The sequence below is a fragment of the Lasioglossum baleicum genome, unplaced genomic scaffold (genome assembly GCF_051020765.1).
Source record: "Lasioglossum baleicum unplaced genomic scaffold, iyLasBale1 scaffold1492, whole genome shotgun sequence".
NCBI classification, from domain to species: Eukaryota; Metazoa; Arthropoda; class Insecta; order Hymenoptera; family Halictidae; genus Lasioglossum; species Lasioglossum baleicum.
The window spans coordinates 9,444-35,469 of record NW_027470551.1 but is presented as its reverse complement, the minus strand read 5'-3'; the positions used below and the strand labels follow the sequence as shown (position 1 = coordinate 35,469).

Below are 26,026 nucleotides of genomic sequence, written 5' to 3'. Positions count from 1 at the left end.
CATATCGCCTAGCTGTCAGATTATCGAAGATACGACACGGTGTGTATCACCTAACTTCTCTTGCAACTTGTTGTTAGTCGTTGGAGGTGAAAAAGCGGCGTCGCAACGATGGCTAATCAGTTGCACACGGACCGCGAAGTAATTCTGCCGTCTATGCAGGACTGATCGATTTAAGGAATCTCGTACCGGAGTGTTGGTCGCGGTGTCAAGAAACTTGAGATTCCGATCGTATCGATGGAAGCATAACGCGTAGATTCATAGAGGAACCAGAATAGAATTCATCGTAATACATACGAGCACGTGACAGCGAGGAAATTCGTGTGACAGAGATCATGACACATGGCGAATAATCGAATCGTTTGAATGATCAACCACGCTTAGCTATGACTCTGGTAGAATCCCGAAGAGTATGAAAAATATCGTAATTCCCCCGGAAAAGGCGCAGTGAAGTTGGCTCGGTGGATGCCATTGACCGCCATATTCAGGACAATCGTTCGAGACAGTTTCGAAAAAAAACTGGAAGGTGGTGGATCGGGTGAAGTGACACGAGCGTTGAAAGGTTAAGGACCGTTCGTTAAACGTATCTGCGCGTGGAAATCGGTGAAACCGACCTAGTGAAAAACCCGTTGAGATGGAGTTCAAGTTCAACGTAAATAAACTCTTGCCCAGAAAGATCAACAAGGTCACGCATACCCTCATTCCAGAGAATTTCAGAGGCGATCGCCGTGAACTAAAGTGAGTATTTCTTTAATCGTTATTATCGTCGTTTCGCAACCACAAATAATACCTTCGCGTATTTACAGTCGAAACCTTGCGTCTCGGCGTTCTTGCTTCGAACCACGTTACATCCTAAACACAGCGTATACAAAGAAACACGAGCTATAAATATCCGCTTGCTTATGATTAGCGGTGTTAGAAATTCTTTTTCTCTACTGTTTATAAATACGAAGGTATTTAGCGGTGAGAAAAATCGATGCACCGTAAGAGGTTATTTATCGCGATCGTCATCTTCAAGGTTATAGCGTAATATGGAACATGCAGGTACTTTCACTTCGCATCGATGACATCGGCATAGTTATCCGAAGTGATTCTTACGTCTCGATGACTTCTCAGGGCATAATCGGTTCTCCCTGGTGTGACGCAGATCAACTATGTATATCCGACACGTTCGGGCACATTGACACTGTCACATTGGCCGATATTACTGGCAAATCGATGGCGAAAGTAAATGTCAATGAAACAAACACGCGAACGCGTGTTTCAATTCCTACAGGAGATATTACCATTTAACAATCTTTCTATTGCTTCTAAGGAATTATTCAATTCGCTTGTAATTCTTGCTACATGAATATTTCATATTATTAATTCGTGTCTAAGGCGTTTCTACGAGGGTTAAAACATTTTATCATAGAAAGATTCGTGTATCATCAGACAGTGGACTACGGTAAATTTATTTCTGAGCTACAATACGGCAATATATTCCTGATCGAGTACTCGCATTTGTTTTCAATATCAGTATTAAGATATATTCATTCCAAAGATCGATGTTAATTAATATATGAAATTTTCAATTACTCAACGATGCGTGGAATGTCGAAGTAAAATAATTCTACGTCTTATTTCTATACTATTTCTTATGTATCGTTTTAAAACATCAAACGAGTTTTATTCCTGATCGAATAATCGCATTTGTTTTCGATACCAGTGTTAACCCTTTGCACTCGATAGGGTGAGCCTCAGTCGCCATTTAATCAGATTAAATGGATGAAAAAACATCGATGAGAATATCGATGAAGAATAAAACTCGATGTTAATTAATATATCAAATTTTCGATTACTCAACGATGAGTGGAATGTCGAAGTAAAATAATTCTACGTCTTAATTCCTACACGATTTCTTATTTATTTGACTTTATGTCGGAAAGCCTTTGAATTACTATTTTCTTCGTAACGAAAAAAAAAAAAAAAATCGTCAAGTACAAAGGGTTAACTAAATCGCTGAAATTTCATTTTCCATATTTTTATACATCGTCGTTCTTTCGTACAAGTGCCAATAATACGAATTAAACGGTGAACTTTAATCCGACTTGTATTTCTAAATGAAATATTCCTTATCTATCTGTGCGATTAATAACGTTTATATAAGATGAAATATTTTTATACATAGTTGAAAAATTAACGGAGATTGCGTTATCTGTTAATAACCGATTGGCGCTGTCTCTAAAATGCGTAATATTGCGGCATAGTTGTGTAGGTGTACATTTGCCTTGTATCGACTACGGGAAACTGGCCAGTTGCCTTCTCATTGGTCCCTAATACCGCATTTTCAAATCAAACGTCGCTCTTGCATCTAATATCCCCATCTACCGGCGCGCGTGTAAAATAAAACAGCATTCGTCTGGGTTTCTTGCTCTTTTCATCTGTATAAACCGTTGCATAACGAATATTTGAGAAAACTTACACGATAATCACCTTACAGTTGGCGTATCTAATGAAATCGTATGCACGTTGGTTCGAATTATTTATACTTGAACGGTTTCTTCTTCGTAAACTTTTCCACCGCGCAATTCGCAGATAAACTCGAGTAATTAAAAATCTTTTCTCCTATCTTTTATCTGGTTCGTTTTTTTCATGCACCGAAGGAAATACCGAGGTGTAAGAATATAGGAAACACTCGAGTTTCACTCGAGAGAGTCTCCTCGGTGGTTTTATTGTCTCCAAGCGTGGGCGTTTAGAACAGGGTTAACCAGGCAGCTGAAAATAATGCGTTCGCAAACAAATTGCACCTGGCCCTTTAAGGTTCATCTGCATCGTTCCACGCGTCGATGAAATTAAAAGTTTTTCGCCACGAATTATCTGGAAGTTTTTGTGTTTCGTAGGTTCGGGTGTCCAATTAGCGAGGTTGGGTAATATTTATTTTCGCGCCATTAGAGTGTTTAATTAAAATCGGATATATATTTATTCTGCACTTATCATCTAGAAAGACTTTGCTTTTAATACACTTTACTAAGAAAACAATGAGAACCTGTAAGCCAGATAATATAATGGCAGAATACATCGGATAGTAGACGTAATTATATCAAAATACACTCTAAATTTCTCGTAAAGAATTATCAATTTTATCCGTAATTTTTTGACAAACGTGTGTTCCTTAAATACGATCGGAATTATTTTTCGTTTGAAATAAAATGCAATGCTCGTCAACAGTCTGCGTATTAAAATTTGTTGCGCATTTCTAGCATGTCGATAGAAATTGTTTCACGATTTTCGGATTTTTCACTCCACGTGTTTCAACGATAGAAAATCTCGTATATAAATATAAACTCTGTTTCAATACGTGTTCGTCCTGTTCGTTTAAAATAAAAAAGAAATGGTTTTAATGCTCGTGGACGCTTTTTAATCTCGTATAGATATATATCTCAATAGAATCGGATTTTTTAAGTATTGTTTACGAGTATACATTCTTGAACGATGATTGGTAGTATTCACGGAAATTCGTGACGAAGTATTGGATCCTGGCAAGGTTTTTCGTGTTTTAAGTAGATTGTATCGTCAGTCTCGAGTTCCAGACGTCTCTAACGAGGTTCTTTATTAGAATGTTATGGGTATTCTAGGCTAGGACACTTCTTCAAGCCTTATAGAGATTTGCTCGAAAGAAAAAAGGACAGGATGCTTAGGTCTTTTATTGGATTTCCCGAGTTTTAGATATCCTCGGTCAAGGTCTCTGGTTTTCTGGCAAGGTCGCTCGTACTTTGAGTGGCTTCGGTGCAATTCCACGATATCTGAGCTTTTCTGACCGAGGTTACCGGCATCTGAGCATCCCTGACCAAGGTCTCATGCTCTGGGTTGGTTAAACCGGGTTCCTCGAGCTGCTGGTAACCGATCTCGATTGAGTTTCTCGTGTAGGTAGCTGCGATACACGTATCCCGTGGAAACAGCATTGTTTCTAAAATATTATGTCAACAGTGTATTGTTTACAGCTGCTTTTATCCTGTTTATAGATCATCGATGTTTCACCTTTTTGAAGAAATTAGTGAGATTTGTATTTTACACTTTCAAAATTTAACGTCACTGTTGACAATGTAATTTTTTGTTTTATTATTTACTTCAAACTCGCTTTATCGATGTTGATTTAAAATTAAAATTTGCGTAAATTAGTATCGTTCTTTTTCTTAATTAAATTTAAATTAAATTCAAAGTTGAACTTTAATTGGACATGCTGTTATTTGTTACATATATATTCAAACATTAATATAAACACGTGAAATTTTGGTATCAATTGATCTACGCTTAATCTGAATAGTTTAAAATTTAATCTAAGAAGCAAATATTTTCAAGATTCTTCTTTTAGTGTAATTTAGTGTAAATTAGTATCGTCCTCTTTTTTTATTAAATTTAAATTAAATTTACAGGCGAAATTTAGTTGGACACGCAGTTATTTATTATATATCGAAACATAAATATACAAGAGCCAAATATTTTCAGGATTCTTCGTCTGGTTTATCCCGACTGTACTGAATTAGCTTGACAAGAAGAGCAAGCAACATTCAAGCCTTCCACCGAATGGGAACGAACGATAAATCGACTTGGTCGATCACCTTGATCCTTCCTCGAACACACACGTAATATTTCCCCGATGAAGATCATCCATAACATTAACCTACATAACTTGAAACACATAATCCGTAGATCGTGAAAAGTAAAACGCGGTAAATCATCGGGTAAAAGTTTAGAAATATGGCTATGCTCGATGATTCGTTTAACAAGCCACTTTTATAATACTCTCCTCGTATAGTTATTCACTTCCTAAATTACTTTTCTTTTTCTTACTTAACTAGAAACCTCGTGTCTTTATCGAGGAAAGCAATTTTTCTATTAAATTCTCGATAGTAAAAATCATAAGCGAAGCTAAACGAAACGAAGGGAAAGGATGAAACGATGATTTTCTTCCTATAAATTTCGCATTATTTCGTTCCACGCAGTTAAACTATAGGGTTAGCGATCTCTCCGTCATCACACGGCACTTTATCGTGCCAATTTAAATCTCGCCTATATTAGCCGAGCAAAGTATGTTATATCAGCGAAGTAATGGCCACTTGTAATCATGGCTTAATATTTCAAGAAGGAAATTATTCAGCCTCGCCCAACGAAAACATTCGAATTACGCCAAGCTGATATGATTTATATCCACCATGTTCCTATCATTTCTAAATGTATCCGACTTTTAGATTTTCTACGTCGTCCTTTTCGTCAAAATTAACGAACACGTTGCTTAATTAATGATCGAAAGCAATTTTCTCTACGCGTATCTCTCGGAGGTGATTTTAGAAAACGATTACTACGATTTCACAGCACTGCTCTTTAACGATTCATCGTTTTCGATAGATAATTCATGAAAACGCTCCTCTTTTTCTCGTGAAAGTAGCTTCGAAACTTTTCTTCATTTTTTCCTTTTCTCTCCGATCGAATTACTCTGTTTCGCGTTTTACCAGTTTCCGATGATGGTCTTAAACGAAACTCGGAATAAAAGCTAATCGATACTATTGGGTTGTTCGGAAAGTAATTTTTTCCCAACGGAGGATCTAATTGTATTTTCTCAATCATTATATATTTCGACAGCTGATATAGGAAGGCTTGTTCGTGAAAAATTTTGTTCGATTCTTTGCGATAGTTTTTGTTCGGTGCCCTATCAAAGATGGAAAATCGAAAGCAGCATTTTCGGCGTGTTTTACTCTTTTACCATCGAAAAGGTAAAAATGCGATTCAATCGAGGCGAAAATTACGCGATGCGTACGGAGAAGATGCATCGACTGAACGACAATGCCAAAATTGGTTTGCAAAATTTCGTTCGGGCAATTTCGATATCGAAGATGCACCACGTTCCGGAAGACCCGTTGAAGCTGATGAAGAAAAAATAAAGGCATCGACAGATGCAAACCGCGAAATAACGACTCGCGAGATTGCCGAGAGGTTAAATTTGTCGAATTCGACCGTTCGTGATCGCGTGAAACGTGGCTGTAAAAAAATCGTGTTTCATTTTCACCGAAAGAAACGAAATGACTTCCCGAACAACCCAGTAGTTTCCAAGGCTCGATACGAAGAAATATCGCCGATAAAACGTCTTGATACGATCAACTATTTACGTTTAGATTCTCTGATAAGCATTCGACTGTTATCAACGCGGAAGATTATATCGAACGATTGTTCAGCTTTGTTTTTAGAAAAGTAGTCAAATGGGTTTCTTGAATTCCAGTTGAAACAAGGTAATACATTTAACCGAGAAATAATCTCGTATTTGCTCGTGGCTGTTTTACATATTACATGGCACGATTTCAATAATCTCGTAAAGATTCACAGGAACTTAGCGTTGCCTGAACGACACGTATGCAAAGTTTAGACAATAATAGCGAGAATAAATTCTAACGCGTTGGAATGCAAAATATTTTAATGGACTCTTTGCTTCCTCCTTGTATACAGAAGCAATCGCGCAATGTTGACTTCGATAATACATTTTTGAGTGAATCTTGAGTAAACTTTCTCGTATTGAGAAATTATTATTTACTCGAGCTTAAATTTACGTAAGGTCCGAATAGTGATGAGAAAATAAATTTCAGGTCTAATGGCGATGGAACATTAAATATTGTAATAGATTCTTCGTCTTTCGTTGTACACAGAAGCATCCACACGATGTTTGTTTTAATAATGTATTTTTTTGTGAGCTTAGAGTTGCGAAATTTTTATTTACTCGAATTCGCGAGTTTTTAAATCTTACGAATTAGGAATAAAATTCTGCGATAATTAAAGAAGCTTCTCGTATAATAAAACTCTTTATTCCTTGCTTCAAACGCGTTAACTAGCAGTGGCCTTTTCTCTTATCAAAAACACTTTTCTCGCATTCCAAATTTTCTCTTATCAAAATTCGATAATGGTTACAAACTTTCCTATACAATATTATATTATCATTCCGTTGGGAACAAGGTAGAGTAATTGGGTAGAGTTAATTACACGAATCTCCCTTACGAAACTTCTGTAATAACGAAGAAACTTTCGTAAAAAGGAAATAAAACATTACTCTTTACTTTCGGAACTGCAAAAATGTTCTCGAATCAATTGTTTACTCACAATTGAAGCTCAAGATTCTCGCGACTTAGTCACGTAGGGGTAGAAACTTCTCAAACGCAATCGATTATCCAAAGATTCAACTTCCAAACTCGTTTACTTTCGTCTTCTCGAACACGTGATACTTTACTTAATTAAAGCTAGTGAAAATTGAAGTACTCTACTGTCTCGAGTTGAAGCTTCCTTTACACGTTGAATGACATGGGGGCCATCGGTGACCGGCGTGCCCAGATTCGTAGAAATATATATAATTTAAACGAATGACAATACTTATAATTTAATCGCAGTCCAGCCCCACGGGAGTCACCGGTGACCCCTGTCGAAGTTGACATGTCAAACATGATTATACACTGTAACTTATCTATCGAAGATAATATTTTATCGTTATATGTATGGCATAATAGAAAATTCATCGCGGCGTCACGGACAATCCTTATAAAATTAGCGTTGCATTCAACGCGTTAACTCGATCGATCATCAACAGAGTCTCAAAAGCCGAAAATAATTTACTCGCGTCCTTGGGAGCACGTGGCAACTTCCGGCAAATTTTCCAGCGATCATGCGTGGACCTGGATGATCCATCATCGTTCCATTCGATGTCTGTACGTTAGCGTAATCGTTGGATATTTGCATTGCAAAACGACACATTGGCTCAATTCCAGTGCACGAATTGGGTCGCATTTTGTAACGCATTAGCTTACGGTATGCGAATACGATACAACGATCGATTTCTATACAGAACGTTTGGCGATTAACAGGAATAAGCAAAAGTCAACGCGTGTTCGTTACGCGTGCCATGAACGAGGGCACCAGGTGCTGTTACCATTACACACGAATACGCTTTATTTACGTGGATCGACAGGTGGATCGGTTCCGCGAGCAATTTTCAGTTTGCCAGAGTGAAACGGGGGGCAATGCGGAACCAGAGGATGACAGAGGTCGAGTATAGACGCGGTTGACTCAGACGCCAATTTCGAAGCGTCCACGTATAATCGCGTTGCGCAATCGATTTACGAACCAACGTGTTCGAAGGAAAAGAAGTCGGACAAGCTATTGTCGCGTAATTGCCTGACAAAACAAACGAACGACGCGTGAAATCGTAAATGACACAAAGGTAATCAGCACGGTAATTTCAATTTTTTGAAGTTACAGAAAATTTTGGAATTTCTAATTAATAAATTATATTTTTAATATAATTTATAATTTTAAATTAATATTAACCCTTTGCACTCCGAATAATGTTCGTCAAAATACGATACTTGATTAAATTGTATAAAGAAGACGAAGAATTATCGTTTTCTGCAATAATTTTGCAAAACGATATTTTTCGTCTCCCGTATAAATTATCACGATTCAACGACTAATAACGGTATACTATAACGAAGTATAATAAAATAAGCGTTTTCTAAGCTTTCTCAGAAGAAAGTGTTTACGTAGTTTCTTTTATTTTATTTGATCTCGTGTAACGAGTCACGATTCTTTGTACCGTAAAGCCAGATGTTATTACCATAATTTGGGAACCGTTTAAAATAAGCTTCGTTGCGCGATAAGGAAAGAAAAAGAAAAGGTAAAATGATTAATCTTTTGACGACATGCCAAAATGCCTTTCACTGATAACTAATCTGCTTTCTCTCGTGAGTCCGAGGGTCAGCTGTAAGTGGAACGAAAAATGGAAATTTTATTATCTTTCGTGTTCAGTAACAATCAGTTCCATGGAAAGCCAACTTAACGTATTCTCTGAAGTATCCTGATTTTCTAATCTCGCAAATAAAAATTCGCCGAACAACGCTCGTTTTTTATACCTGATAAGATCAGTAGCTTAATTCTTTCGATTGTTTAATTTTCTGCAAAACAAATGTGACAGATACTCGACTGGAATTAATTGTTAAATTATATATTAACTTTTGCACACGCTACGAACAGCGGAAGAAATCGAAAATCTCGTAAAATAAATAGCATCGTAAAGTAGAAGGAAAAAGAACAGTCTGTCTTCGATGGAAGCATCGAAATAAAGCGATAATACGAGGAAAAGGCAAGAGAAAAGAGAAGAGAGTTGAAAGTGGAGCAGTTGTTTCGTGCTATTTAAGTTGTAAACCGCACCTTGCAATAACGTTGCAACGAATAATTCCGAAATCCAGGTCGAATTTTTACCAAAGTCTCTTTTTCTTCAAAAATATCTAGCTTGTGTTTCTGCGTACACGTTACGCTATATAAGAACGTGTTCCTTGGACGAGTAAATTTGGTTGGAAGGAGACTTAAATTAAAACGAATAACAATTTTTTTTTTTAGATAATTTTGCGTTATAAATTGATTTTTTTAAGAAGGAAATTTATTTGTTTCAGCGAATGTCAGAGACAATTGAGCAGAGTTCTCGACGACATGGGCGAGGCTTCTGCTAGAGCCCAAGGTTTGAATAAGTCGATAACCAACGCCCTAAGACTTCGAGATACGGACCATGTAGTTTATTTATTAGTGGACAATGAAGCTAACAAGTAAGCTTTTTCAATTTCCTGTATTGTTTACCTTTAGATAAAGAGTAATCTTCAGACCTAAGATCGTAGATTCGTAAGTTAATCTTTAGATAGGAAATACACCTTATCGTCGAATAACAAAATTAATTAATTTTCCACGAATTGCGATATTTCAGGAATCTACGTTTCCTCGAATAGAAAATGTAACGATTAAAATTATTATTTTCTGCATCACGTTAATTATTCTCTATTCTTTTTCAATTCTTTTCTTTCTAAATAATTGTTTTTTATCCGTTTCCTTGTCTGTTTAAAATCCAGCTGTTACACTATTTTCATTAATGCTAACTTATCCCAAGTTAGAACGAAGGATGTTAATGATTGGAAAGAAAAACGAGTCACTCGAGTAGCAGCAGTAAATTGCTACAGAAGAAAGAGAAAAGTGGAATTATTGCAGCCAGACGAGGAGTGCTCCTTCAGAAATGTTAAATATTCCTGCTTGGGTAAATTGCTCGATCTAATTGCTTCCGTGGAATCGTGGGTAAACGACGAAGACCCTCTAGAAAAGCGCAACCCGAGCCGGAAAGGAAGCTGTATTTCCCAGGATATAAGGGGTTTCGTGGCGTGCAAAATGGTCGGACGATCAATATGTCTGGTGTCGCCTCCCCTGCAGAAATGCAGCTTTCCCATCCTCGCAGAATCCTTCCGCTCTATACCGCTTTTCAAAACGCGTTCTTACCATTTTAGAAACACGCCTGATCCGATTTTTCTTTCGCGTTACCGAATTATCCACGATTCGGTTATTCTTCCGTACAGTTTCTCGATAATCCGTTTGCAAGGTATCGATCATCTTCCAACAAATTCACGAAGCTTTTCCGCTCTATACCATTTTTCAAGACACGTTGTTAACATTAAAAACCCGATTTTTCTTTCGCGGTACCGAATTATTCACGATTCGGTTATTCTTTCGTAGAGTTTCTCGATAATCCGTTTGCAAGGTATCGATCATCTTCTAACAAATTCACGAAGCTTTTCCGCTCTATACTATTTTTCAAGACACGTTATTAACATTAAAAACCTGATTTTTCTTTCACGGTACCGAATTATCCATGATTCGGTTATTTTTCCGTAGAGTTTCTCGATAATCCGTTTGCACGGTATCGATCATCTTCTAACAAATTCACGAAGCTTTTCTTCGGAAGCGATCGAACGATCTCCAATTATTTACCAAAGCCTGTCTCTAAGAAGAGGCTTCCTTATTAAGCCACCGGCTTTGTCTCGTAATTCTGCGATGAAAATCCACTAGAAAAGGTTTATCGACTAGTTCATTATTCGCAGCAGGTGATCTTAAACACTCTCGACTTAGTTTCGTTACAAGTTCGAAGTCGAACCTTATAAAATCTGTTTAAAACGATGGAATAATTCGCTTTGGCAAATAGTTGGCAAGTTTTGAACCGCGGTGTACTCGTTCGAAACGTTTCGTGTCTCTGTCCTATTTCCTGTTACCATCATTGTTGGTAAAAGATTGTTATTGGTACAGTTGTGTATCCGCAGAGACAATAGGTGACTCGTGAAGCTCTAAAGATAGTGTTCACGCCATTCTATCGCGATGTACGATATTAATTACTGAAAGTAGACGCTCGAATTCCCATCCTCGCGACCAAGCCAACTCAGCCGAGATACAATCGATCTGGCTTGGGTTACACGGTTCGTTATAATAACGTTGGATCATGGATATCGATAATGGATGTGGAAACCAGGCAGCGTGTGAAATTCTTCGAATGTCCATATAAACGTATATCGAATTGCAAATGGCAATTTACAATGACTAACACACGCGATGTTTCATTAGGTTGAATAGTTGCGAAGTGCACGACGATTATCTCATACGTTATAACGTATAAGCTTTTTCCACAGTTATTAATTTCGAAGTTGATGTCGAATGCAAATGACAATTTATAATGACTAACAGACGCGATGTTCCATTACGTTGAATAGTTGCGAAGTGCACGACGATTATCTCATGTGTTATAACGTATAAGTTTTTCCACGGTTGTTTGGTTACGAGGTTGATGTCAAATTGCAAATGGCAATTTATAATGGCTAACAGTCGTGATGTTTCATTAGGTTGAATAGTTGCAAAGTGAACAAGGATTATCTCATGTGTTATAACGTATAAGTTTTTTCACGGTTGTGTTGGTTACGAGGTTGATGTCAAATTGCAAATGGCAATTTATAATGACTAGCTGACGCGATGTTTCATTGGGTTGAATAGTTTCGAAGTGCTCGACGATTATCTCGTGTGTTATAAGGTATAACTTTTTCCATAGTTGTGTTGGTTATGAAGTTGATGTCAAGTTACAAATGGCAATTTATTAAAAATAAATTAACAGACGCGATGTTTCATTAGGTTGAACAGTTGCGAAGCGTGTGATGATTATATCATATGTTATTATGTATTATCCACGAAGTTGATGTCATTTATTTTCGTTAATTTCCGATATAAAGCTGGTTTGCAAAGAAATTCGAGTTTACTTTCCGTATGAGTCACCCGAGAATTTCTCTGCTTCTTCAGGAATATAGCGTACGAAGCATGAAAAGTAGTAACAATCGAGGCGAGTTTCTTCCTCGCGTATTCTCCGCGGACTTCCTTTTTGCCATGTGTTTAAGAGTCTAAACAACTTTCTCGTCGAGACGATAGTTGCTCGAGCGGGAAGAGTACGAACAACATGGCAGAACTTAACGAATCCTAACTCGGTACCAAGAAATCCACTCTAGTTTATTATATAGAGAACATTTTTACTTGGAAAATTAAAACCAATCGTGTCATCAACCTTTATCAATTATAGAAAGTGTTCGACGTTTTATCCATGTTTTTATTATCGTTTCGCTAGTTACAACGTTAATCAAACCTTGTCAATCCTTATCAGGGAGTAATCTGAAAATTAATCTCGACTGGGAAACCTAGTCTTATTGGCTCTATCGAAGATTCCGTTCTGCAAGATCAGGTCTAGTAATAATTAATGTCGTTTTCCACAGCACCGAGAAACACGCTCTAGTTTATTCTACGGAGAAAAATTCAAACCAATCGTGTCATCAGCCTTTGTCAATTATAAAAAGTGTTCGACGTTTTATCCATATTTTTACTATCATTTCAATTTTTTCACTAGTTACAGCGTTAATCGAACCTTGTCATGTTATCAATAAAAATCCAATATTTAAAAAAAATATATATTCCCTTTCTACTTCCATTCTCTAGTCCAACTTAGCGAAATAAAATAATATTTTTCAATCGCATCAAGTGTATTTAACGCTAAACCTACCTAAGAAAATTCGCGAAGACGAATGATTAAGATAATAAAGTGGAACGCGAAATTTCTAATAAAAATTTGAAAAATAGCGATTTAAATTATGATAGGTTTAGCGTTAATTTCTATGTCAAGGGGTTAATTATTACCAGAGCTGATACATCGTAGCGAATAGAGGAAAGTGTGAATTTCGGCAGATGGAGAGCTGCCTAAAAACAGCTGGTTGACGTAGACACGGTGATCCAGTTCTCGTTTCGCCAAGTTCCTGAGAATCAGTGATCTTGGTGGAAACCCGGCAGTGCATATCCCGAGCTTTGCACCGGTCTATCTACGTCTAAGAACGCGAACCTCGCATGGACCGCAAACGGTGAATCATCATCGCATAATGTTACAACCTTGCTTCGATTTTACAGCGGACTGGGCAGCGTGGTGGGACTGTTGAAGACCGGATCGAAGAACCTCTTCATGTTCGACGAGACTGGCGCTCATTATCAGCTGAAGCCAAGATGCATCCTGGACTTCTACGTGCACGAGTCACGGCAACGCATGGGCCTTGGAAATATTCTCTATCAGCACATGCTCTCGGTAAGTGGTTATGCAATTCTTCGATTAATGCCTTTGGAATGAATGGTTTCAGCCGGCAGGAAGGTGGACCGTGCGGAATGCAAACCAGAGGTTCACGTTGCGATTTCCAACGTCGTTGCGAATGCAACTAGCTAATGTCGATGCTAGTTCGTTTCACGTTGTCGAGATTAAAATATACGTATAAACGAGGAAAACGATTTAATACCTTGGATCCAAATATCGAGTCACGCTTCTGGTTATAAGATAGTAATTAGATAGTATTTAGATAAGTAAAGCTAGTGTTAAGATAATAAATATCGCAAATGCATTGTCGAGTTGATGTTAAATGATACGGACTATGATAAGTGTTTACGTAGAAGTTTGTTCGATAAATCGACTAGCTTCTTCGGAGAAAGAGGGGAAATTAATTGGCGAAGAAAGAAATGGAAATGAGAGAAAGCAACGTAAATTAGTTTAATTCCTTTTTATAAGCAATTTCTATGTTTAACGCTAAACGCACTGGGCTTTTGCATTTTACATATTCTTATCGTGAATATAATTACCAGTGGATAAAAAATTATTCGCTAGAACAAATTTTTTTAGAATGAAAGTTGCATGGAGTATAGCGAAAAATAATTTTTCCATTGCCATCAATATTGTACGTATTTTTTAATTCGAAGAATTTCCCTCGATTCGTTATTTTTAATCGTTTAATTTACCATGAATATAGGTGTACCAATAGGTAAAGAATTTTCCACTGTAAAAAATAAGCTAGGAAAAAAACGAAAAGCGAGAAATTGAATAATCGGACGATATATAAGAATTTACAAAAAGTCAAACGAGCTAAAGAAATAACAATGAATGTACGATTTTAAATTAAATTTGGAAACTTGATACGTTTAGTGTTAATACGTTATATCGACTGTCTAGTAGTTTACGTGGAATTCGTCAAGCAAGGTTCGTGGAATAGAAATAAAAGGCTGGTAAGGAATCGGTGGCATAGTAGATTTTTTCCCTCTGTTCTGTTATGGTTGCTGCACTTCTGTCAGAATCACAGCAAGTGCTGTTGGCTTTGCCGACACGTGAATTCACCAGGTACACTCGTCCACGGTGCTCAACTAATACGATTGCCAGCCAGTGCGGTACTTTTCCGTAATTAAAGCTTATTAACCTCGGTTCAGAACATTCTATAGAGCCTGCGGTTAGCATGCGAATCGTACATTTTCCCTGGCTTATAAGAAATTCAAATCCACGCGAATTATAAAATTCTCTGCGCGTACGTTTGTGAATGAACAAAGAAAAACTCGATGAACCAATGACGCGTTATTATTGTAACGCGTTCCGTGTATCGATAAGTAATCTTCCATAAGCAACATTTTCATTAGATAGTCTAGTATATTCTTCGTTATGCTATTTAACACGTCCCTGCCGACCTAATTCTCGTTATTTTAAACCGTGCGTCAATAAATAACTTCCATACAATATTCCTATTCTCACATTATACACGGTTCACGCGTGTATCTCACGTGAACTATGACGAATCTTTTTTCTTCAAATTTCTATTATTATTTATTGATATTCCGCATATGTTGCATAGGGAGCAAAAATTGTTTAAGAAATTCAGGGAATTCTTTACTCGAAACACTATCAAATTAAATACTAAAATTAGCAGAGAACACGGTAATATATGCAAGACTTAAAATCTTTGCTCGATTTCCATACAAAATCTGTTCTTACATTATGCACGGTTTCACGTGTGTATCTCACGTGAACTATGACGAATCTTTTTTCCTCAAATTTCTATTATTTTTTATTGATCTTCCGCGTGTGTTGCACAGAGAGCAAAATTTTAAACCTTTTAGGTCTATTTTTTTTACACCAAACAAATATCGCATTGTAGACACTTCGTTGAAAGATTGGACGAAATTCTTAATTACTCCGAAGAATTCTAGTTAATATTCTAAATCGCATTTTTTAGATCATATATGTCTATTTTTAAACTCAGGAATTCTTTACTCGAAACAAGTACACTTTTTAAATTTACGACTCAAATTAATACTAAAATTAGCAGAAAGTACGATAATAATATACACAATACTTAAAAATATTTGCTCGATTCTCATACAAAATTTATTCTCACATTACACGCGGTTTTTTTATATAAACGAATCTTTTTTCTTCAAATTTCTATTATTTTTTAATTAATATTCTGCGCCTATTGCATAGAGAGCAAACATTTTTTAATCAAACTCAGTCAGAGGAATTCTTTACTCGAAACACTGTCGAATTAATACTAAAATTAGCAGAAAGTTCGATAATAACATATATAAAACTGAAATCTTGGTGGATAGCGTATAACCGACCTGAATCCTCGACACACGCGCAACGAACCTGTTAATTAACGTAAACACAAAGGAAGATGAAAGATTCCGAGAAACCAGCTCACGCGCGATTCACCCTTCTCTAATTACGAGTTTTATTTTAATATTTTACCGTGATTCTGCCGCTGAATATTTTCTTATCTCGTGTAACACCGAGCGTGTTAATCTCCTTTCATCGCGTAATTCCTCTCGTCTGTCCAGTTCGATTTTGTTTGCCTACAAGCATTTGCGAAACGGCGATATTTCGCAACGTTCGACTTAACGAGCGACAGCCTGGTTTTGCGCAAGATTTCCATGGAAGTGGTTTAGATCAAGATCGCTGGGACGCCTTTCTGCTTTTACTCGGGAAGTAATTATGTCCGTTTACACCGTCGAAACACGATTCACATCCTCTACGTGTAGGCGGCTAGTAATTTCGTACACGGGACACGATCCCGCTCGTAAGCCGTACGCGTATTCAAAGATTCGTTCGCATACCTTCAACAGCACACTTCCGTTCTCTCCGAGTCTTACCATTATTCCAGTATAATCTTATTTCCTCCGTGCAACAGTGTATACACATATCTCAGGTCTGCTAATAATTAACGTCGTTTTTCAGTATTCCTTTAAATCCTGCCTGTTGCTAACTTCGTCCACACAATCTACAAACACGCGATACGCACAGAGAAGCGCGAAGCGTAATTAACAAGCTTCGCGGAGAAAAGTTTGCGTTTGAACCGTTTTATTTCGCGAATCCAGGGTAAGAAGATGGCGGATGAAAAGCGTGTTCGGCATTGCGCGCTTCGCGAGTTCCAGTTGGAAGAAAAGCCAACGAGGCTGGAAAAATATCCGTAGTGCTCTGGGTCGAGATGCCGTGCGAAGCGTGTAGTGGACAATTGGAAAGGTTAGCTGGAGCTTTGAGAGAAAAAGAACCCCGCACTGATTAATCGGAAGGGCGTGATTCTTCGTCGCGATATCGCAGGATCGCATCCTGCAAGAATCACGGCGGAAAAACTACGCCATTTCGGATGGCAAGTTCTCCCTCGATTTGCATATTCTCCCGATATTGCCCTTGCCGATTGTCATTCGTTTCGTTCTTCGCGAAATCTTCTTCTTGGAAAACATTTCGATAAAGAAGAGCGCGTGAAAAATGCCTCGACCGAATTATTCGAATCGAAATCGCGAGAATTTTATAATAGAGGGATCAAGATGCTACCTGAGCTATGGGCTCGAGTAGTAGAAAATACCGCAACTATGTCATCGATTATATTCTTTTGTTTCGTTTAAATAAGTTAGTTTTAAAAATGTACTGGAAAACGACGTTAACACTAGGTTTACGGACGTGTTTGAATACCTATTTTTATGGACACCGATCAGATTTACGGGTAAAAAAAGCTACGTATTTTCTTAAAAAACAAGACCATGAGTTTAATTTAAAAACAATTACAATATTAACAAATTTAATACAAATTCATTAAATCTATTAATTATTAGAGTTTTTATTATTGACGGGTCCCGTAAATCTAGCGTTAATTATTACTAGACGATATAAAAGTTAATCTACTCCAAAGAATTCTACTTAATATTCTAAAATCGTATTTTTAGTTTATACGTGTCTATTTTATACTAAATTGAAAATGTGAAAGGAATACTTACTCGCTTTTGCTTTTTATATATTCTGTTATTAATCTTCTCTTTTTTAAACCAAGCAAATATGGCGTGGTAGACATTTCGCTGAGAGATTGGTTGAAATTCCAGTTGTTTGATATTTCTCCGTGCGCCAATCAACGGTAAAAAGAATAGGAAAGGCGCCTAGAATGATGTAAGAGGCAGCATGTTACTATTCGAGTACCGTTAGCACAGCAGTCTAAATGAAGGATTTCTTATTTTTCCGTGCAGCTGGAACAGCGCAGAGACCGGAACGCGTACGAGCGAACACAAAGCCACAGTCCTTAAACAGAGTAATGACTGGCTCTTTTTTCTTTTTTTTTCTTTTCTATCACGCCTCCTTCGGCGTCCCTCCAACCTGTTTCGTACTCGTTCACATTCACCGATCGATTCTCATTTTCTTTCTATCGCTGATTTCTCGCGGAATCAGTCCTCGGTTCGCCAACCAAATCACGGTTTGCGTGCAATTCTCTAATCACTATTCCTCGACCTAACTGTACGTCTAACTGTCCTTTGCCGAACGTTATCTCCATGCAACCTCTGCGATATACGATGTTTCCTTCTTATCCTTGAATACTTAAAAAAAAAATATATGGTAAAAACTGCTTTATCGACACTTAGATACTTTGTGTAATACTTCGCTATTGTTTTCCTCGAATTTTTTCTTTTCTCTGTGAAATTTTTCTTTTCTCTGTAAAAGTTTTCCTCCTATTCTCATACGAATTATATCGAATGTCAAAAAAAATAGTTGCACGTTGAAAGCTTGTTGTTCTTATTCTTGAATATTTAAAAAAGAAAGGTAAAAATTGCTTTATCGACACCTCGATACTTTATATAAAAATACTTCGCTATTGTTTTCCTCGAAATTTTTTTTTCTATATAAAATTTTTCTTTTCTGTGTAAAATTTGTCTTTTCTATGTAAACTTTTTCTTTTCTATGTAAAATTCTTCCTTCCTCTTCTCATAGGAATAATATCGAATGTGAAGAAAAAATTAGTTACACGTTGAAATCGTTGCTTTCGTGACTAGTTTCCACCTCGATACTTTGTATAAGACTTCGCTATCGTTGTCCTCGAAATTTTTCTTTTCCGTGTAAAATTTTTCTTTCCTCCTCTCATAGGGATAATATCGAATGTGAAGAAAAAATTAGGTGCACGTTGAAAGCGTTGCTTTCGTGACTGGTTTCTCGATTAGAAATGGTAGTATTCAGCCACGGTGGCAAATTATTAGAGGATCTTAAGGAGGAGCGTGACAAAAGGTCATTATGCGTGGGTTTTACGGTCGAAGGTAACCGAAAAGGTGACTGAACTCGTTTCGATTCTTCGGCATACTGTGTGACTCATTTATTTAAACGTCGTGTAAGCAAAGCCGAGGAAAATTATCTAGAGAAACGAACGTATCGATTAAGATATTCAATTTTCCTCTGTGTTGTTTTCCCAATGAAAATACTGACTGCTGTTTTGTTTTTTTCAGGAGGAGAATATTAGGCCCGTGAAACTGGCGATCGATAGACCTTCGGAGAAATTTTTAGCTTTCCTAGACAAATACTACGGTCTCTCGAAGATTATTCCACAGAACAACAAATTTGTCGTTTTTCAAGGATTCTTTGACGACGGTACGTATCTCTTTTCTTTTCTTTTCTTTCTACTATAAACTCTATAAACTCTATAAACTCTGTGCTATAAATTCTATAACACTTCGCCTGTTTTATAACTTACATATTAATTATTAATTAACGCTAGACCTACTCACCTGTGATAGGTAGCCTAAATATCTTTCTCTTTTTCCTTTTTAAAGAAAAAGCAAAAAGTCCGAAACCAGGTAATCGTTTTAACAGGTTTAGTAGTCCCAGTGTTAAATAACTTTCGTTATCTTTGTTATAAAATATTTATAACGTATTGTGCAATTGGAAGGAAGAAAACAGGAGAATCGGAGGAAATGAAAGGGACGAACCTGAGTACCTAAAGATATCAAACTTGTAAGTAATTTTTTGCAGAAAAGTAAGGTATCAATCTTGTAAGTAATTTTTTTGCAGAAAAGTAAGAAGGTTTGTTCTTGTAACGTTATACTTTAATCGACTTTGTCTTTGTCGCTTTTTTTCTCGATGCAAAAACAGAAGAACGAAGTTTCGAAGCGTTGGAAGTTCGTTGAACAATTACGACTCTAATTAGTTGGTCGAGAAAAAATGAGCCTACGGTTTCGTTCGTTAACGACCACGGTGCTAGAATTTCCACCAGAGTGCAAAGTAAATGCTGATCATGCTGGTGAATCATTAACGAACGTATAGTTAATTGGCGCTGTTTAATTTAACGGCCAACCTTTTTAATAATTTCATTAATGAAATTCATCGGCTGAAATAATAAATATGAAGAGACGTATAAAAACTAAAAATTCTTCGAAATTGTCTAAGCGGAATATGAAAAGAAAATAGAATATAAAAATTATAGAAAAAATTATAGAAATAGAAGAAAAGTTCAAAACTGACAATCTTAATATATCAGGTCTAGTAATAATTAATGTCGTAGAATTTAATCAACGATATGGTTGCCGTTGCTTTCTACTAATTGCGCCCAAAGCTCAGGTAGCATCTTCATCCCTCTATTGTAAAATTCTCACGATTTCGATTCGAATAATTCGGTCGAGGCATTTTTCACGCGCTCTTCGTTGTCGAAATGTTTTCCAAGAAGAAGATTTCGCGAGGAACGAAACGAATGATAATCGGAAGGGCAATATCTGGAGAATATGCAAATCGAGGGAGAACTTCCCATCCGAAATGGCGTAGTTTTTCCGCCATGATTCTTGCGGTGTGCGATCCTGCGTTATCGCGACGAAGAATCACGCCCTTCCGATTAATCAGTGCGTGTTCTTTTTCTCTCAAAGCTCCAGCTAACCTTTCCAATTGTCCACTACACGCTACGCAACGGCATCTCGACCTACAGCAGTACGGATATTTTTTCCAGCCTCGTTTGCTTTTCTTCCAACTGGAACTCGCAAAGCGCGCAATGCCGAATACGCTTTTCATCCGCCATATTTTTAACCCTGGATTCGCGAAATAAAACAGTTCCACCGCAAACTTTCTGCAGCGAAGCTTGTTAATTACGCTTCGCACTTTCTTATGTATCGCGTGTTTGTAGATTAAGTTGATGAAAAAACATTAATTATTACTAGACCTGATAGATCTTCAGGAATTCCCGAATAAACTTTAAAAAAAGGATTTAATTGTTGTATAAAAGAAACGAAAGAACTCATACCTTAATGTAATAAAATCGTAATTACCGTTTTATAAGTTTATTTCATAAAAATTGTTGTTCACTATTAGCTTGTGTTATTCATTTTTAACTTAACGAAAGGTTAAGTACCATTTCTGATAACTTAAAAATTTGACGAGTATCACGTCTTCAAGGTGACTCCATAAAAGAGCAAGGTCGTCCATGAGTCCATTGTCGATCTGGTTTGAAATTAAAGGTACGAGAATGGCGGATCGGAGATCGAGTTCTTCTTTTAGTTCGTCCTTCGTCAGCAAGTGCCCTAAATCGGCGATTCTTACCTGCAGTGGCATAAAATCGCGGTCAATGTCATCCTATGTAATTGGTCCTATTATGTAAATCGCTTGATCGATTCCAAGCTGTCCTTAAATGACAAACTCGCTGTCTCGACATTCCGTCGATTATGAACGAAATTGTCTAACTTTTTTTTACATAGAATAACGTATGGTACAATATGAAATTTTTAAACTTTACATTATGGTAAAGTTTAGCCAAAGAGATCAAGCGAAAACGGTTATCTATTAACCAAAAGTTCAGGTGTATTATTATTAAAAGATAGTTTTTATTCTCTTTTATGTTTTAATGTTATTTAAATATATTTAATAGTTATTACCATAATTTATACTTAATGGTTGTTATTATATTTATTAGTATTGGTTATTAACATAATGTTAATTATGGTAAACTTTATCCGAAGAGATTATCTGCTAACCCAAAGTTCAAGTGTATTATTAAAAGATAGTTCTTATTCTCTTTCAGGTTTTAATATCATATAAATATATTTAATGGTTATGGTTAAGATAATTTATTCTTGTATATTTAAATTTGATGTTTATTTCGGTTTTAATGTAATGTCATTTAGTAATCCGTTTGTTTTATGTTTTACAGAACATCAAGATGTGAGAACAAATAGATATAGTTTGCCTCCAAAAACCACGGTTGATATCGGTACATCCAGCTCCGTACATAATAATCTTGCAAAAAATAACTCAAGGTATATTTCACTATTTATGATAATTAAGAGGTAAAATTACTCGCTTGAAATAATTTCAGAATGAAAAAACTGTACTGTAATTTGCGTTATTTAGTAAAGTAACCAGAGTATTTCAAAATATTAAATTACAAAAATAATAAATATTAGTAAATATCGGTTTGGATAATTCTGTAATATTTTTCACGAGTTATCGATACTACATACTTCAGTGTTATTCCACAAAAAGGTCAGTTTAATAATTTTCTCCTTTGTTTCAGTTTGAATGGTGTTCCCTACTCTTCCTCTATTTCGCGTACTTCCTTTGGCAGATATGCCGCAGCACGACCACCATGTTCCATGGCCAACGTAAGTACAGTACCATGAAATGTGGATCAGCAATTGATAAACACATACAAAGGACAAAAACACTATATTACAATTGCGCCCAATTTTGTACTTAAAATACGACGGTAAAAATGTATATTCCTGTACCAGCTATATAATACATACATCTAAATATAAATTAAATACATATTTTGCATTGAACTACTCTAAAGTAGCTAAAAAATACTTAGTGTAATTATAATTTTAAATTAATCCCATAATGTAATTTGATAATATATTTCTATTAAAAATTTACTAAATACCGTTTCAAATTGAACTACTTGATTTTGTATTGAACAGCTCTAAATTAGCTAAAGAATACTTAATGTAATTATAATTTTAAATTAATCCCTTAATGTAATTTGATAATATATTTCTATTAAAAATTGACTAAATATCGTTTCAAAATAAAGTTTTAAACGCAGCTTTTAACATTCGCAAGATAGTGTTGCCCGTAATAAGACATAACACTGTTAACGTTATTATTAAGGAAGCATTAACGCTTTTTCTTTTTAGATAATCCATAACACCGCTATGCTTGGTCCATCCGCCGAGCGTACTGGGTGAGTAAAGTCGAAAGACATTCGTCCATAATGAATGGTCATGCAAAAGTTGCTTATGTATTAATTAGCTGTTAATTTGTTTTTACGAATGGAGAGCGCAGAAATCGTCTCCTGGTCATTTGACGCGTTGGAGCTTTGGTTAATGCTTCAATGTTTAGATAAGTCGTTCTACAGAAAATGATTTTATCTTGAATTACATGAAAGACTTAAATGTGCAGTAACAAGTAGCCACGTGTTAGAAAATGATAAATATCGAATATATTCTATAATGGTACATTATGTATTTATTGAGACTGTAAGGCAGTAAGGACAGTCGCTAAAGGGTTAAGGAAAACACGAATAACACGGCAATACGCGATATAAACGGCTTTCACTATTTTTACACCGAATGTGTATACGCTACCTCTTGCCAGCGCACATTTGAACGCGCATAAGGTATAATTCTTCAATCTTCCTCTTGCTTAATTTCTTGAATGTTGGCTCGAGGTTTTGGGTTGAGCAACATCGCTTCGATACTCTTTGGTAGACGATAAAAATACGCAAGGATATTTAATTGTGTTGCTTTCTTTGGATAGTAGACTTTGGTAACGAGACGTTCTATTTGATTTTAAGATTTCTTTCATCAATTCGTTATAAAGAGACAAATTTGCGTCTTTCAATGTCACGATTGTCTGCGTATTGTATTCGAATGAAATTACTATTGACTATGTATGTAACGATGTTAATTGTTTGATTTATTGGTTTATAAATTGTAAATATAAAATGGATATCCTTTATAAAGCTAGAGAAATATAAGAATTAAAATAATAATATAAGAATAGCTGTACTATACATAATGGTACATTTAAAAAAAATGCTATAAAGGATGTTCAACGTTTGATTCTTAGAAAGAATAATTTAAAATATAAGTATCATATTATTATTTCATTTTTAACGCACAAATATGGTTAATTTATTGGACACGTATTTTCCGTTAGATTAATTCGCGCATGTATGTCTGTATATATGTTATATTTATTTATTGTGATACGCATCGATTATTTTCAACTGATCACACTCGCATTTGTGCATATGATTAAAAAGTATTCACCGAATGTGCTGCATGGACTTCATATTTATTTCCTTCTCGTTGACAGATATTAAGCGAATCCAATCCCATGAAAACACCAGTTCAATATCCCCCAAAATCCTCTGCACAATGGCAACATGTTCCCTTTACTCTTGTTTTCAGAGTAAGTAGTTTCTTTTGCGTCACTTGTAAAAGTTGTGATCCATGCATGGTGTACTCGCTTTCGTATGATGCAAAAACATCGATGTCGCGATGTTTTTATTGTTTTATTTTATTATATAAAAATGCGAAATGATTGTCCATTGCGAAAAAGGCAAAATGTTTCACTTACTTGATATTTAAAAAATAGTAATGCATTAGTTACATTTCTTACTATTGTTATTTATTAAGAAATCGATATTGGTTGTTTTTCGTGTTCTTACTATAATTATAATAGCTTCGTAATAATATAAATCACGGCAAATGAATTGTGATCGTGGAATGCACGTTATTGCCAAATATGTATCCACGACATCTTCATGGGAAGTTACTGTTTCCAGTGAAAAATCAAGCACAACGACTGCAACACAACTGAAACCAGAACGACCACGTTCGTTGAGTCTTTATTCGGAAGAGGAACAGAAGCAACGTTCCAGCGAACTGTCGACCGTACCAACACCTGCTCTGTCAGACCATCAACCAACTCCTCTGGCTACCATTTTACGGGAAACAGAAAAAGTTGAAAAGAATATGAAACCTTCGCCCTCGTGTAGCCAAGAAGTAGCTGGCACCAACCAACATACTCGATTAGATTTGAAATTCTATCACTCTCCTTTGTGGTAAACTAAAAAGTTCGGACAATATTAGAATTGTATTGGAAAATTATATCATTTGCATGTACGATGAAATTATAAACCTTTACCTTTCGGAACAGAATATCAATGGGAAGGTAACTAACGATAAGCTTGGTGGGAACTGAACAACTGGGATATTTGAGATAAATACGTTATAATGAAATTTCCATAAAGAAAATACACGTAAATGAATATTACAGTTCATAAAGACTTCTTTTTTACTTTGTTAGAAGAATTAGGAAATTATTACTGACGACTAATCTTAATTTACATGTATTAATATTACATCGGACACGAGATAACAATTTTTTTTTTTTTTTTTTTTGGTACTTGGGTTTGTACGACTAGAATTTAAAACAGAATTATGCAAATTATATTTTCTTAAAAATCAATTCTTAAGTTCGTAATGTCAATGATTTCTTGCACCTTTTCAAGCTTTAATCGAGACTTGAATATTTAATTGAAAAAATGCAAATTTACGTATTATTTTAAATCTAAATACAAATATAACAAAACACTTATACCAATTTAGTAAATATACTTCGAGTGATTAGAACAATCATAATGTTGAAGTTGTTAATAAATTATTATAGAAAAAAGGATTAAAATCGTAGTACACGACTAAAATCCATCGTGTAGAATGCACATATATAGGCTGGCTTGTAATTTTATACATATATGAAGATGTACAAGACTTTTTTCATATATCACAAATGTAGGAATATATGATTTGTACAATGAACTTCATTCATTCCATTTTTTGTATACTACAAACTATACTCTAGAGAGATCTTTTCATCGATACTTTGTAACCCCGTTAACTTTAACACTTTGTTAAAACATAACGAAGTTTTAGTATGAAATATATTTATTGATTATTCTTTACAAATTTTGTATTTTTAACAATTACGCAGATTAAGACGCGTCTTCGCCAATTTAAATAATCTTGAAATATGTCGTTGAAGACATCATTCTGGACAACTTTTCTTTGTACATGTTACCAGCGCGTCAGATCTTTACTTCTGAGATATTCACAAAAATTGTTAGGTCAACAAGTAGCTATATAGCGCGTCACTATGTCACTATACCTACTTGTATCATTATTAGCCGTTATCTATTTACGCAAAGATCGAATAAGAGTAATGTCTTGTACCGATGTATGCGCTATAACGAACGCGTACATATATGCAAAATTCAATATAACAGCAGCAATCTCCTTTTTGCACATATCTCAAAAATTATAGTCGTACGACGATAAAATATGTAGCGAAAGGTTGGTTAGATCGAAGTCCACGATAACATATTTCGAGATCATACAAATTTATGGAACACCTCTAATCAGCGTAATTATCGCATTTTTTATTATCAAATTTGTAGAAATCTATAACCTTACGATAGCGAGGTGGTACTTAAATATAAAAGTAGAATCGTCGTTGTCAACAAAAATATAT

At 35.8% G+C, this 26,026-nt stretch overlaps 1 protein-coding gene across 1 annotated transcript; it reads left to right on the top strand.

Moving 5' to 3' along the window:
- Positions 1–631: 631 nt before the first annotated feature.
- LOC143220732 (alpha-tubulin N-acetyltransferase-like) lies at positions 632–24,564 on the top strand. The gene is made up of 8 exons (XM_076446332.1): positions 632–735; positions 9,462–9,611; positions 13,309–13,480; positions 18,961–19,102; positions 21,642–21,747; positions 22,005–22,092; positions 22,627–22,673; positions 24,282–24,564. Exons 1-8 carry the CDS (start codon positions 632–634, stop codon positions 24,562–24,564), a joined length of 1,092 nt encoding a protein of 363 aa, XP_076302447.1.
- The last annotated feature ends 1,462 nt before the right edge of the window (positions 24,565–26,026 follow it).

What these genes read in the sequence shown, in the direction of transcription:
- LOC143220732 (XM_076446332.1), top strand. Translation starts at nt 632, where the DNA reads ATGGAGTTCAAGTTCAACGTAAATAAACTCTTGCCCAGAAAGATCAAC. An exon ending in GTGGACAATGAAGCTAACAA is followed by an intron (nt 9,612 to 13,308) that starts GTAAGCTTTTTC and finishes TCGATTTTACAG; the next exon opens with CGGACTGGGCAGCGTGGTGG. An exon ending in CACCATGTTCCATGGCCAAC is followed by an intron (nt 22,093 to 22,626) that starts GTAAGTACAGTA and finishes TTTTCTTTTTAG; the next exon opens with ATAATCCATAACACCGCTAT.